This window comes from Sarcophilus harrisii, chromosome 4 (genome assembly GCF_902635505.1).
Source record: "Sarcophilus harrisii chromosome 4, mSarHar1.11, whole genome shotgun sequence".
Lineage (NCBI taxonomy): Eukaryota > Metazoa > Chordata > Mammalia > Dasyuromorphia > Dasyuridae > Sarcophilus > Sarcophilus harrisii.
Genome location: NC_045429.1, coordinates 426,153,276 through 426,167,449, shown reverse-complemented (window position 1 = coordinate 426,167,449; position 14,174 = coordinate 426,153,276). Strand labels below are relative to the sequence as shown.

The window sequence follows — 14,174 nt, the reverse complement described above, 5'->3', positions numbered from 1 at the left end:
AGACCAACCCACAGAGGACCAGCAAAGAGATGCTCCTTAGCTGTCACCTCCTCCGATCGCTCCCAGACAGGTCCTTATATAGGCAGACTGGATAACGTCACCCGACCCATGACCCTGCCCGGAGCCGCCCAGGAGGGCGGGACCACCGGGAGCTCCGGAGATGGTTTCCCCAGCCCCGCTGCCAGTTGACGAGCTGGCGCTTCGACCTCCATCGGCCCCGGGTCCTACCTAGACTTGCCTATTGGTCGGCTTCCTGCCGAGGAGGCCAGGCTCGCATTAGGCCTCTCCTCCCGGGAGCCGAGGCACCTCCCCTGTCAGGGAGGGTCCGGGCGCCCGCCATCTTGGGCTCCGCGGTGGTGCTCGGTGGTGGCTGCGGCGGCGGCTCCGAGCAGTGACTTTCCCTTCCCCGCCCCCGCCCCGCCCGGTCTCGCGGCGGCGGCGGCCACGGTGGCGGCGGCAGCGACGACTCCCCTTCCTCCCGCTGGGGGGCGCGGCCGCGGGGGCCATGGCGGCGACCGCTGCAAACCCTGGTGAGGAGCCTGCAGACCGGACGGGAGGAGGAGGGGGAAGGGCAGAAAGAGGGGGACAGACGGGCAGGATTGGGGCGGGGGGAAGAAGGGGAGGCCCCGGGCCTGAAGGGCCGGCATCTGGGGGCTCGGAGGCTGGCGGGGCGGCGGCGGCAACCCTAGTGGAAGGAGCCTGGGATTCGGGGATTGGGGGCTGGAGCCTAGGGAGGGAAACGCAGGAGACGGAGGGGCGGCATCGGGGTGGGGAGCGACTGGGTCCTGCGGAGTCTGCGTAGGGGGCTCGCGGTCCCCAGGCTGGGCTCCTGCTGGGCAGCTCCGGGAGCGGGGCTGTTTGGTTCGGGGGGCTAATTGTCCGCGGCTGAAAGTCCGGAGGAATGAGGGGGCGGAATTCAGCGCCCCGGACTGCTCTTCAGCTGGTGCTTTGTGCCTTCCCAGCCCGTGTGTGTCCAAACTATACGCAGTATATATGTAGCAATTTTTGTGCATACTATATATACATGTGCTACATACACGCATTTATACAGTGTATATGTAGCGGTGTATTTGTAGCATTCTGCATATATCTGTGTATTATGTTTTACGTATTGGGCATTACATCTACTTATGTATATATCACAGCATATACAAGCATGGCAACTATGTAGCAATTTGTGTGCATGTATTATTGATGTATAGTATATACATGCTATAAACAAGCTTGTACATAGTATTTATACACATACAGACAGCAGAGCGGATGTACACAGATACTTATGTAGCATAAGGTATTACATTGTCTATGTATGTGTCTTGTTATGTATAGTGTATGCAGGCTCCGCACAAGCATATGCGTAGTAAATATGTGCATATAGCATGATGTGTATTTATATACACATATATGGCATAATATATAGGTAGTATTGTGTGTATATGTATGCATATATATTATTATGGTATCTTATACTACATATACTATATATGTGTATATAACAGTGCGTATAGTATGTTGTTATAGCCAACTCTTCATGACTACAAGGATTATACTGTCCGATATTTTCTTCACAAAGACCCCCAAAAAAAAGAAGTGGTGGAGTAAGGCAAACAGAGATTAAGCCATTTTGCCATACAGCTAGTATGGTCTTCCTGCTTCTAGGGTCTGTATCCTATCCATTGAGCCGCCTAGCTGCCTCCTATAGAAGAGTGTATTTTAGCACATACATACATAATGTATAAATATTATATATATATCATATGTAGTATTGTAATATAAATTAACACATTTATAAGCTATAGGTAGTCTATACATAGTATAGGTAGTATAGTATTGAGTGTATGCTTATATGAGTACATACATGTTTATGATATATAAGCTTAGTATTTACATGATATACATGTGAATGTAATATAGTATTTATAATATATGTATATATATTATTTACTATAGTCTATGCATATGACATATAAGCACATGGATAGTATATATATATATATATATACACATCCTATCTGTGTATATGTAATATGTAATAAATATAAATATATAACAGCCTGTATTTAATATATTTGTATATATAGTTATGTATGCATAATATTTGCCCTCATAGTTTCTCTCTAGGGTATTCAAAAATCTTGGTACAGTTGAAGTTATTTTAAACTATGAAAGTTTTTCCAAACTTCACTAAGATCTTTGGGACACTCTGTATGTTTAAACTTTATAGAGGAATAGGTATATTTAAATTTTATAAAAGAATAGATGGTTAGGAGACTCGCCTGCACTCAACTTTTAAACTTGGAGTTTGCCTTTTAAGAGACTTCTCGTGTCTGTAGGTACTGTAGGTGTGTGTGTGTGTGTGTGTGTGTGTGTACACCTAATTAGGAAATATGGATTGTAATTCAGAATTATGTTTTCAGAAGCTTAGATTCAAATCTTAGAACTAGGTTAGTTTACTGTCCTTCAGATTTTTGTTTACTTGTTGGGTAATCTAGTTGGGAATTTCTTTTCAAAAGAATCACTTCAGTATATATGAAGAGATATAATATGGATATGGAAAGGATTTGCTGTATTTGTTGATATTTGGTATCAAGTCTTAGACTTGGCATCTGAGTTCAAATCTTGTTTCAGACACTTGGGCAAATCACTTAAGCTCTGTTTGCTTCATTTTCCTTCTCTGTAAAACAGGGAAAATATAGTACCTTTTCCACAGAGTTGTTCTGAGGATTAAATGAAATAATATATGAAGTACTTCGCAGTAATAACTATATGAATGCTCGCCATTACTATTATAATATTGTTACTGCAGTAAACTAACAAAATTCTTATTTATCTCTGCCCACTGGTTTGTCTCTGGTGAGATATTTAATGCTTTTTTGCCTCACTTTTTTTCTTTTAAAAATTCTTTTAAAATGACTTAGTTTAGATTATTTTTTAAAATATTTTTAAATAATTTAAAGATAGATGGACTAGAAAAAATTTTAAAGTTCCTTCTGACTTCTAAAGTTTAGTAATTCTATAATTCTAAATGTTATTTTGCCTGGAGACGAAGAGATGAAATGACCCTTCTCTAGAGTTTTGATGGCATTTTCGGAAAAAAGATTCTTCTCATTTTTCATCTTGGCATCAAATAGAGCTGAAACCCCAAGAAGAGGTAAAAGGATTTGAAAGGAGTTGCTTTTTCTTGGTGACTTTTTGATTCAAACTGAAAATACTGCTTAAGCATTTCCCAGTAGCTTAAATTTGCCACTCTAGCTTTTTGGTCAGTTTTTTTTTTTTTTTTTTTTCTTTAAAGGAGAGGCATTTCAAGAAAGCAAGGCAGTTAGACACATTAATTTTCTTGTGTTGGTTTTTGTATTTATATGGGTCTCCCTCAGTTATCCAGTATAGGTGGAAATTTAAAATGAATCCCTAGGTGGGGGAAAGAAGGGGAAATTATCATTTTACAATAGCAAGAATTTGATAACATCTATTTTCCGTCATTGGGAATTTTTTACTAGTTTTTCTGCATTGTTTCTAGAACAAGGATGTCTGGATGTTAGAAAAATACTCAGTCTCTGCCTCCTCTACCCTCAGTGTTCATTATATGGTTCTTATACCTAAAACTTTGTTTCAGAGAGCTAGAGGGAGACAGTTTGAGAAATATTACCAGAAATTATATTGCAGGAAATTCAGAGACATGAAACAATACTGACAAAAACAGTGCTTGTTACTGTAAATCTTATCTTGTAATAAAATGACATCTTTGAACTGTGGTACAAATAAAGATTTTAAACTGATTACATTGGAAAAGTTAAAATAACACCAGCTAAATAAGTTGTAAAACATTTGCTATTATTTAACAGTAATCTGGGCAAACAAGTTGTCAGAAGTGAATTTTTCAGCAGTGTGGGAATGAGGGTGTGTGTATGTAGAGCAATAAAACTCATGATCACATTTTAATGAATTAATCAATATTAACTCAAGCCTACGGAGAGAATAGTATTTGTTTGAGCAGATTTATTTGTTCTTTAATTCCTCTGTAAATTCAGAAAAGAAATTTAGAAGATGAAAAAATGAATAATTCTTATAAATTATTGATTGCATTTTATTTTTGTAGGGTTTTTTATAGGAATGGTTGTTGGTCTTTAAAAATGTGTAATATATATAATTACATAATTATTTCTTAGTGTTATTAGTACCAAAAGTTTTCTACAGGAAGTATTAAAAAAAAAAAAAAAGGACAAATGACCCAAATGTGTATGCACATATGTGTGTTGATATACACATTATATACATCCTTTTTTGTTCAGCTTTATGATTTCATTAGTGTAGGACCTCCCATGTTCTAATCACTCTGATGTGTAATTTAATTTTTGAGAGTTGCTAAGGAGCACTGAGAGGTTAAGTGACTTTCTCATTGTTGTACAACAGGGATGTATAGACAGAAACTTGAGCCATTTCTTCTTGACTCCAGCTCTCTGGACAGCTCTCTATCTCCTAGACCATCCTGTATTCCATGCTTCATGTACATGTCCCCAAAAGCTTTTAAAATATTAAAATTGAAAACTGCTGTAAGACTTTTGTAATGCCCTGTAAATTTCTGCAAAATTTCTTTTATTCATTTCAGCTTGAACTCCTTGAAATAGGGATATCATAGATACTTATTATAATTCAGCACTTTGTGACTCAATGCAAAGTAAATTATTATAACTAACATTTAAGTAGCACTTTAGGATTTGCAGAAGTGCTTTATATGCATTATTCTTTCATCAATCTTGAGGCAGATCCTCTTATTTTACAAATGAAGAAACTGAGGCTGAGAAAACTTCTAAGTGACTTGCCTGGGACCACATGCCTAGGATCAGCTGGATTTTGAACTTCCTTATCTGTCACTCTTCACTACACCAAATTGATTGTCAAGTAAGAATTTTTTTTAATGGGGAAACCAAGGGACTTTTTGCTCGAGAAAGGAAAAGGGAATCAGTAATCAATGAATACTTGTCGAATTGAATGCCAGAAGAGATAGTTTGGTGTGGACCTCTTGGAAGCCACCTATGATTTCCAAATCTCATTAAAAATTCTCTCCTTACTAATACTGGCCCTCTTCCAATCAGTTTCTTTCCTCTATGTAATTTCTTCTGTACTACCACATCACAAATCATATATCCAAACAAGTTTTTCAAAAAGAGTAAAATAAATTACTCTTGCATGTTCTGAAAAGTCCTATTTGGAGAATCGGAATGCTAACAAGATAGAAGCAACTATAGGAAAGCTTGTCATCCTGTATTCCTGAAAGAGAAATGGGTGGAAAGGAAAAGGCAAAGGACTAAAATTCAAATTCTGGCGCTGCTGCTAACTTATATATGTGATTATGGGCAAATCTTGTAACCTCTGTGGGTCTCATTTTCCTCATCTTTGAAATGAGAAGATTGTAGGCACTTTGCCACTTAATGTCTAAGGTCCTTTTAGTTTCAAATCTATGATGCTGAAAAGACAAAGCAGAAAGCTGTGATACTTTGAGGGATGTAATGTTGTTAACCTGTTTTAGTAAAAATGTCATTTTTTTTGATGACGCTTAAGAGGTATGGGGACAGAGTACTGAACTTGGACTTAGGAGGGCCTGAGTTCAGACACTTATTAGTTGTGTGATTCTGGACAAATCATTTGAGCTCTGTTTGCCTCTGTTTTCAATAACTCTAAAATGAGGCACCTACCTCTCAGAGTTGTTGTAAGGATCAAATGATCCTTTGCTTTGCTCTATGCTAGATACTGTGGTAGGTGTTGAGGTATACAAAAAAAGATAAAAACAGTTCTTGTCCTCAAGGCGCTTACAATCTAATGTGGGAAGCAATATGCCAACAAACATAAAAGGAAGCTATTTGCAGGATAAATAGGAAATAATAACAGAAAGAAGGACGTGGAATTGAGAGGTTGTGAAAGACTTCCTATAGAAGGAAGATTTTTAGTTGGGACTTATAGGACTCCGGAGAGATCAGTAGTTGAATCAGAAGAATGACAATGATCTAGGAACTCGGGGTGAGGGGAATGGCCAGAGAAAAATGCCCAGGGTGGAGAGAGATGGAGTACTTTCTTTGTGGAATCATCAGGAGGCTAGTGTCACTGGATCAAAGAATACCTGTTGGGAAGCAAAATGAGAGAAGACTGGAAAGGTAGGAGAGGGCTAGGTGATGAAGGGCTTTGAGTGCTAGAGCATTTCATATTTGCTCCTGAAGATGATAGGGAGCCACTAAAGTTTATTGAGTTGGGTGTTCACATGATCAGACTTGGGCTTTAGGAAAATCACTTTAGTGGCTGAATGGAGGATGGATTGGAATGGGGAGAGACTTGAATCAGGCAGACTCACTTGCAGGTTATTTCAGTAGTCTCTTTGTCAGGTGATGAGTGTCAGTGTCAGAAGAGAGAGGTATTGGTTAGATGGTATAGAGGTGAAACAGACAAGCGTTAACAGCAGCATGAATATGGTGGGTGAGAGATAGTGAAGAGTCCAGGATGGCTGCTAGGTTGCAAACCTGAGAGACTGGGGGGGGGGGGGGGGGGGGGGGGGGGGAAGGGGAGGAGAATGGTATTGCTCTTTGCTATAATAGGAAAGGTTGTGGGGAGAGAGGGAGATGATAGATATTGGGGTATCTACAAAAGAGGTTATAAAATGAGATATGTTGCTTATTGTCTTTAGAAGATAATCTGATGATAAAGTAGTGGAAAAAGCTCTGGACTTGAAGTTGAGACCTTGTTTTGAATTTTGTCTCTGACACAGCTTTGTAAGCATGGGCAATTTAGCAAACCTCCTTGACTCTTAACTTTCCTTATTGTAAAATGTGAATGATAATACCTATAGTACTTAGTTCATAGGAAATAATGTATGTAAAGTGCTTTTGTAAATATTAAACTGCTATATACATGTCAGTTGAGTAATATAATATTTCTAAAGTCTATACTTGTGTATAGATATTTGAAATCTACACTTGTATCTCTGGTGTGAGTTAATCATTTTCCCATTAATTTTAGGTTTTTTATTTTTATTTATTTTGCACTAGAAAATAGGGGATAGGTGTTTGATGAAGTCTTTTGTTCTTCTTTAGTGGTCTGTGGATTGAAAAGAAATTGTAAATCACTTGTTTGGATATATGATTTGTGATGTGGTAGTGCAGAAGAAATTACATAGAGGAAAGAAACTGATTGGAAGAGGGCCAGGTATTTGATTTAGATTCTGGCATTTATGACAGCCCTTATGAATTAGTTTGTATATGGGGTGGATTTTTCCTCTCTCAGTTCTGGTTTGCATCAACAGAGACCTATTTTGTGCAGTAGGCTATGGTTTTATTGTAGATAAAAAAAACTGGAGGGAAAACAAAAGGAAGTTAATCTTTTGTGTTTTAGAGAGTGATATTTAGGAAAGTATGTTCTCTTCAAATTACTCCATTCATTTTAGGTTTTTTTTTTTTAACTGTTACTTATGTTTACTCTTCTTAGTGATGGCAAGGATGAAAATTTGTGCACTATATATAATCTTGCTCTTTGTCCTACTTGGGGAGCATTCTTCAGCATATGTCTTGTGTCTGTGGAACCAGTTAATAATAAAAAGATTTCAACATTGATATTTTCAGTAAATAAAACTTTTTAGAGTATATTACATGATAATTATGTAATTATTTTAATTTTTTTGCTTTATTTAAAATTTTTTTAATATACAGTGTTTTATGAATCATATTGGGAGAGAAAAATCAGAGCAAAAGGGAAAAACCATGGGAGAGATTAAAAAAAAAAAAACAGAAAAAAGAAGTGAATATAGAATATGTTGATTTACATCCAGTCTCCTTAGTTCTTTTTCTGGTTGCAGATGGCATTTTCTGTCCAAGATCTTATGGGATTGCTTTGAATCACTGAGCCACTGAGAAAAACAAAGTATTTCATACTTGATCATCACACATTCTTGCTGTTATTATTGTATACAATGTATTCCTCATTTTCCCTCAAGGTTTCACACAGCATCTGTTCATGTAAATCTTCCCAGGTCTTTCTAAAATCAGTTTGCTCATCATTTTTTATAGAACAATAATATTCCATTACCTTCATATACCATATCAGTAGTTAAATTATGATCAAAATTCTGGATGTATGGACAAAACCGTCTCATCTGCATGTTTTTCCATGAAATCAGATTTGTAGACCTTGAATCATATTCTTTTCATGCTCATAAAAAACTTATCCAAAAGCAGATAGTTTAAAAATACACATTTCCAGTTCATCTGACTTTTCAATTCAGCTAACTTTTTGGGGGAAATATTGGCAATACTGTTTAGTTTTATTGATTTCTTTTTGTTTTATGTTGTAGTCATTTCTGGAAAACATCGCAATTGGACCTCTTTCTTTTCCCTTCTAACAACAACAAAAAAAGAGCAATAAAAAAGTGTGTATTACATGTGTGTACAAGTATTGTATTTAAAGTATTGTAGATAGCTAAAAAGACAAAAACTGAATCAGTCCTTGCTCTTGAAGCCGTTACATTCATTGTATTTGGGGGAGGAGTTCTCTGGTGAACACAAATGGAGGGAAGTCTTCATGAAGGAAGGGATACCTGAATTGAACCTTGATGAAAGATAGAGACAGGATGAAGAGGGAGTGCATTTCAAGTATATGACCCAGCTTGTACAAATGCATGATGGCAGGAACTGGAATGTCAGGAACACCCAGCAGTCCAGTTTAGCTGGAACTAGAAGGCATAAATGATAGTAATGTGGGTAATAAGTCTGGAAAAGTAGGGTGGAGTCAGATTTTGGAGGGCCATAAAAACCAGGCTGAGGAATTTGTATTTTATCCTTAAAGCAATAAGAGACTATTGAAGCCATTGACTACAGAAGTATATGGCTATATCTGTGCTTTAGAGAAGATTACTTTGGCATTTGCGTAAAGGAACAAGAGGACAACTTGGGGAGAGTCCTGGAATGGTCCAGGTCGGATGTGTTGAGGACTTGTTATAGCATGGTAGCCTTATGAGTAGAGAGGAGATAATTGGGAATCTATGGATGTGGAATCCACAAGACTTGAGTAACTGATTGGATATAGATGAGTAAGGGAAAGAGAAATGTTATGGATGACATCAAGGTTTCAGACTTGGAAGCATCTGTTCCTTAGTTCTAGCATTCCATTTATTGTTTGCTTCCTTTTAAACCCAAGCAGCATGCCGATAGATAAGAAATAACAAAGATGCTATTTTGATTCTGACCTGTGGAAAAAAAATCTGATTTTCTGCTTATAGATATTAAGACTATGAATCTTGTGCAGATTGGACCAGAGGACTTATGAGGGCCTTTCCATTTCTGAGATTCTTTGATTTTATGAACTTCCTTTCATGAGGTTACTTCTAAAAATTAGCATTCAGAGAGCCAGATTTTTTTGAATAGAGAGAAGTACTTTACCTATTCATCTTCCACTAAATTCCCACATGTGGGGCGAGATAGCATGTCAAATGTCAGGCAGAGACCAAATCCAGAATTCTTAATTTAAAAGGATACAAAATGAAGGGGACGTACTTTCTCCATGATTTTACCTAGATTTTTCAGTTTAGGGATATAATTGAGCACAATATACTGTCCAGAAATTTGTGGCTTTTTTTTTTTCTGTGTGTGTGGGGGGGGGTTGTATTCTATAGATGCATTTCATTTTTTTAAAGGTCCTTTCTTGATCTCATTTCTCTACCTTTCCTACCTCCCATTAATCTTTCATTTAAATAAAAACCACTTGTGGAAGTGTAAGCATCATTTTACCCTCTTTACAGAGAACTGGGAAATGTATTTTATCATCGGGATTATTTTAATGGAGTTTATTTATTGATTCTTGTAGTTACTGTTTATATTTAGATTGTCCTTATAACCTTCTATTCTCAAGAATCCTGCCTAGCATGTTGTGGTTATTCCAATAACATTCCTGGTAATATTAAGAGGGATGTGAAGAACATCTCTTTATTAATTAATACAATACTTAAAAATGTGGAAGTCATAATTACTAGCTTTCCAATCATTAGTTGGGGAGATAAAGATGCAGAAAACTCCTGGAAATTAATATGTAATGCTTTTATATGGGATTCAGTGGAAGAATTTAATAAATTTATGTAGAATTTAATTTTTAACCTCTTTGCTACTTCTACTTATTATGTGCCAAATGAGAGACATTGACAACAGAGTAGCACAATTCTAGTGTGCTAGTATGGGGTTGGTTCTGTCTGATGCTAATTAATTAACATTTTAAAAAGTAAAACAGAAAGAAATGGAAAAAATGTAACTTTTCTTAAAATTAAGATGTAAGTTTCTTTTTTTCAATTTAGAAATAATGAAACATCAGTAAAGAAATAGTCCTTTGCAATGATGATAGTGGCTGACATTTATGTAATATTTTAAAGTTTACCAAGTGTTTTAAATGTGTTTTATTTTCTATCTTCATAACAACTCTGGAAGTAAGTTATCACACGTATTGTTCTCATTTTAAAGATATATTCAGAATGGTGAAATAACTTGAAATCTAATGTCAGAGGCAGGATTTGAATTCCAGTCTGACTCAAATTTCAACCTTTTATGAGTTTGGCTTTTCCAGTTTTTCTTTTCCTAAGAGTTATTCTTACCTAATGCCTTACTATAAAAGTCCTCTTATATAACATGAGTCCAATATTCCATTTTGTACAAGTGAGACTAATTAGGAAAGGAGGTTTATTCAGTATAAGTGGAATAAATCTGTTTTTAATAAAAGATTCTGTATTGCTTACTCTAACCAATTTGCAATTGAGATTCTTTTCCCCCAACCCCCTCCAGTCACAGTATTAGAAGTTAGCAGAATGTATGTACTCTTAGAGGATCACACTAGCAAAGAATGGAGATGCTCATAATTTTTCAGTCAATCAGTTATTTATCAAGTACCTGCTACATGCTAATGCTGGAAATGTAAAATAGACTAAATAAAATCACATATATAACATATATACAAATAGCTACACAGTAGTTAAATACAAGATAGTATAAGGTGGAGTAAGTAAGACATGAATAGTTGGGGGATTCAGGAAAGGCTTTATGGAGAAGGTGGGTTTTCATCCTTTTCTTGTAAAAAGAGGAATTCTTTGAGAGGCAAGCAAAGAGAAAGTTCATTCCAAGCAACAAAGAATTGAAAGAAGCCCAATTTATATGTATTTCAGAGTAAGGGGAAGTAAAGTTCAGTAAGGCTGAAAAGATAGGTTGGGGCAAAATTGGGGTGGGCTTTAAAAATTAAACAGGAGTGTATATTTGATTCTGGAGGCCATTGGAAACTAGTGGAGTTCAGTAGGTAAGTGACATGGACAGATTTGTGTTTAAAGAAAATCACTGGCAATATTACGGAAGATGGACTAAAGTGGGAAGAGACTTGAGGCAGTGAGACTAATTAGGATACCCTTACAGTAATCTAGGAGAATGATGATAAGGATCTAAACTAAGTTGTTAGATGAAGCAGCCTAGCTATCTAGAGAGACCTTTCACCAGCAGGCTGACCATTCAGTCATTTATTCTTTGTGGTGTATAAAGTAAAATACAAATAACCTTATTCTATGGAGCTTCCATCTGCATCAGTGACTGATAGTGGAAAGATGTCAGAAGGTACTGTTGAGTCACAGTCTGAAATCTATTTATGAACATTAATTTGACTTTTAGTGTTCTGAATGGGAGGTCCTTGTTCTGACCAATATTAGTGTATATATATACTTGGAAGAACTGAATCATATTAATCATGTTGTGAATATAAATAAAACCAGAAGATTAAAAGAAAGTGGGAGCTAAATAGAAGGATGGTTCACAAGTTCTCCTTAGAGTGGAAAATAAAAGGTTTGCTGGAATTGCCTTTATCATGCTGCCAAAGCAACAATAAATAAGATTTCATGGAACATTTAGTCATCTTTTTTATTTTTCATCGTAATTTCAAAAAGCCTACCATGCCCATAATTGCATTTTATTCATCAGCATGGGGAGGTAGAGAACTTCTAGATAAGACTCTTCAAATTAAATTAGCCTCTACTTTTGATGAGAGACTATATGGTCTCTTGCCTTGGAGGAAGCAGGAACCATGAACATGGGTTCAAATTCTGTCTTTGACTTAAGTGAATTGTAAGTGAATTGCTGATCACCATTGGTAGAGGGAATTTCCACACTGATCTAGGCAGGTTTGGACTAAGCTCACCAAACGCTGATACTTGGTATTGTCAGTGCAAAGATAGACACAAAAGACAGTTTAAAATATTTTTTTAAAATTATAGTTCAGAAGTAAAGAATGAGAGAGGTAAAAGGCACTTATAGATAACTTGTTCAGAAACTATATACCTAGATGTCAATCTCTACTTATTTTTTTTTTTAAGGAAATAATCAGGAGGAGTTAGATAGGTTGAGCACCAAGTTTTTTCCCCAAAATGAAGTTATGTAATTTTTTAAAGTTTATTATATTTTAACAGTTTTACTTTCTCTAAAATCTAGTTCATGATCCATCTCTTCCATGATACCTTTCCTCTTGGTAGTGGCACTTGAGCAGTTGGATGCAGAACTCAGATCTGGTTCATCATTACATATATATTGGAGAGACATTGTGGATGGACAAGGAGCTGGAACTAGAATTAAACAGGAGAATGAGAAAAAACTAGGTTATCCTTAGGAAACTTCATAGTAGTCTTAATGATCACAAGCTTCTCGCTTAAGGTATAAAGACTCATCTTTTTAACACCAGTATCTTTCTTTGGCTGCTACAATATGACTTTAAGTCATGGAATACTACAGTTTCTAAGGAATTAAAATTGAAGGTCACACAAAAGAATATCAGAGAGGTGCATTGTGGATACTTATAGGCTTCATTATGGGACCAGTGATACACTGTTTAAGAGGAGGGGCATAAAAGACATCACCAGGCAGATGACAGAGGAGGAGTACCAGTCAGTTACCAGAATCAAGGAATCACAAATGAACAGTGTACATGTTCCATTGGTGTGCACTCAAGGTCAAGAGATCTATAGAAAGATCTTACCCTCACTTGATAAGTGGAAGATTTATGGGAGAACATAAATAGGTAGCTCCTACAAAGGACTAGCTTCACCATCGGAGAGAGCTTCACCAAACTGAAGAGAAAAGACCCACTGAAATATTCAAGTGTTTCTAAAATATTCTATCAGCCTTGTACTACAGGGTCCATAAAATGAGGGAGGGTTAGGCCTCTGAGGTACTTTCTGGTTCTAAATAGATGGTCCTGTGGTCTGGTGATCTCACATTTGAGTGTATATAGTCATATTTTTTAGTTTTATGTATATAAATAGTTTTTTCCCCCTAAATTGGAGGAATATCTTTTATTCCTTTTGAATCCCAAGAGCAGTTAGTACCTTCTGTACATGTAAAAGGAAATTTTTCCTCCAGTTAATAGCTTTTACCTTGTATTTGAAATGTCTGTTCTTTTCTATTTAGTCTTCCTTTTTCATAAAGGTTGTGTAAATTTTTTTTACTTAAAAAAAAATATTACTGTGCTTTATTTTTATATTTCATTTCTAAATAAGCCCCATTTCCTATCCCCTTAATGCAAAAAAAAAAAAAAAAAAAAAAAAAACTAAACAAAACCAACCAACATGTAGTTTATGCCAGATAGTATATACAACATTTTGGGGTAGGATGCCCATAGTCCTCAGCTCTCTAAAGAAAGGAGGAAATTTCATTTCCTGGGTGCTTCTCTAGGATCATCCTTGGCCATTATAATTACACAGTGTTTAGTTTCATTTTGTTGCTTTTTGTTTATATTTTGTAGCCATTGTGTATTCTTTTCCATGTATCTCCATATTATTCATTTTTATTTTTTGTCATAACATTCTCTTTCATTCATGTATCAAAATTGTTTAGCTTTTCTCCAGTTGATGAGCATTAGTATACCTTGTGACTATAAAAAGTATTTCTGTGAATAGTTTCATATGTAGGATCTTTCTTTCAGAATTTCATCTGAACATCAATATTTCTGGTTCAGAGGGTAGGGGCATCTTTGTCACCTTCTTTTAGTATAATTAATTACAAATTGCTTTTTCAGAATGGCTGGATCATTTTACAACCTCACTAATAGTATATCATTGGGCCTGTTTTCTGGCCCCTCTAACATTGAATATTTTCATCTTTCGTCAGTTTGCTAATTTACTGGAGAGG

General features: G+C 36.3%; 1 protein-coding gene across 6 annotated transcripts in view; it reads left to right on the top strand.

Annotated features, from left to right (window-relative positions):
• The first annotated feature begins 446 nt into the window (after nucleotides 1-446).
• Nucleotides 447-14,174, top strand: part of ARNT (aryl hydrocarbon receptor nuclear translocator) — a 58,533-nt gene continuing 44,805 nt past the window's right edge. For 5 of the 6 annotated variants that reach the window (XM_012549727.3, XM_023503578.2, XM_012549726.3 and 2 more), the window contains exon 1: nucleotides 447-530. In XM_012549727.3, coding sequence (XP_012405181.2) covers nucleotides 506-530 — 25 coding nt within the window. In that variant the 5' untranslated portion in view covers nucleotides 447-505. Of the gene's footprint in view, nucleotides 531-4,796; nucleotides 4,900-14,174 lie in introns of those variants that run through there. The other variant, XM_023503576.2, reaches the window with a different exon arrangement.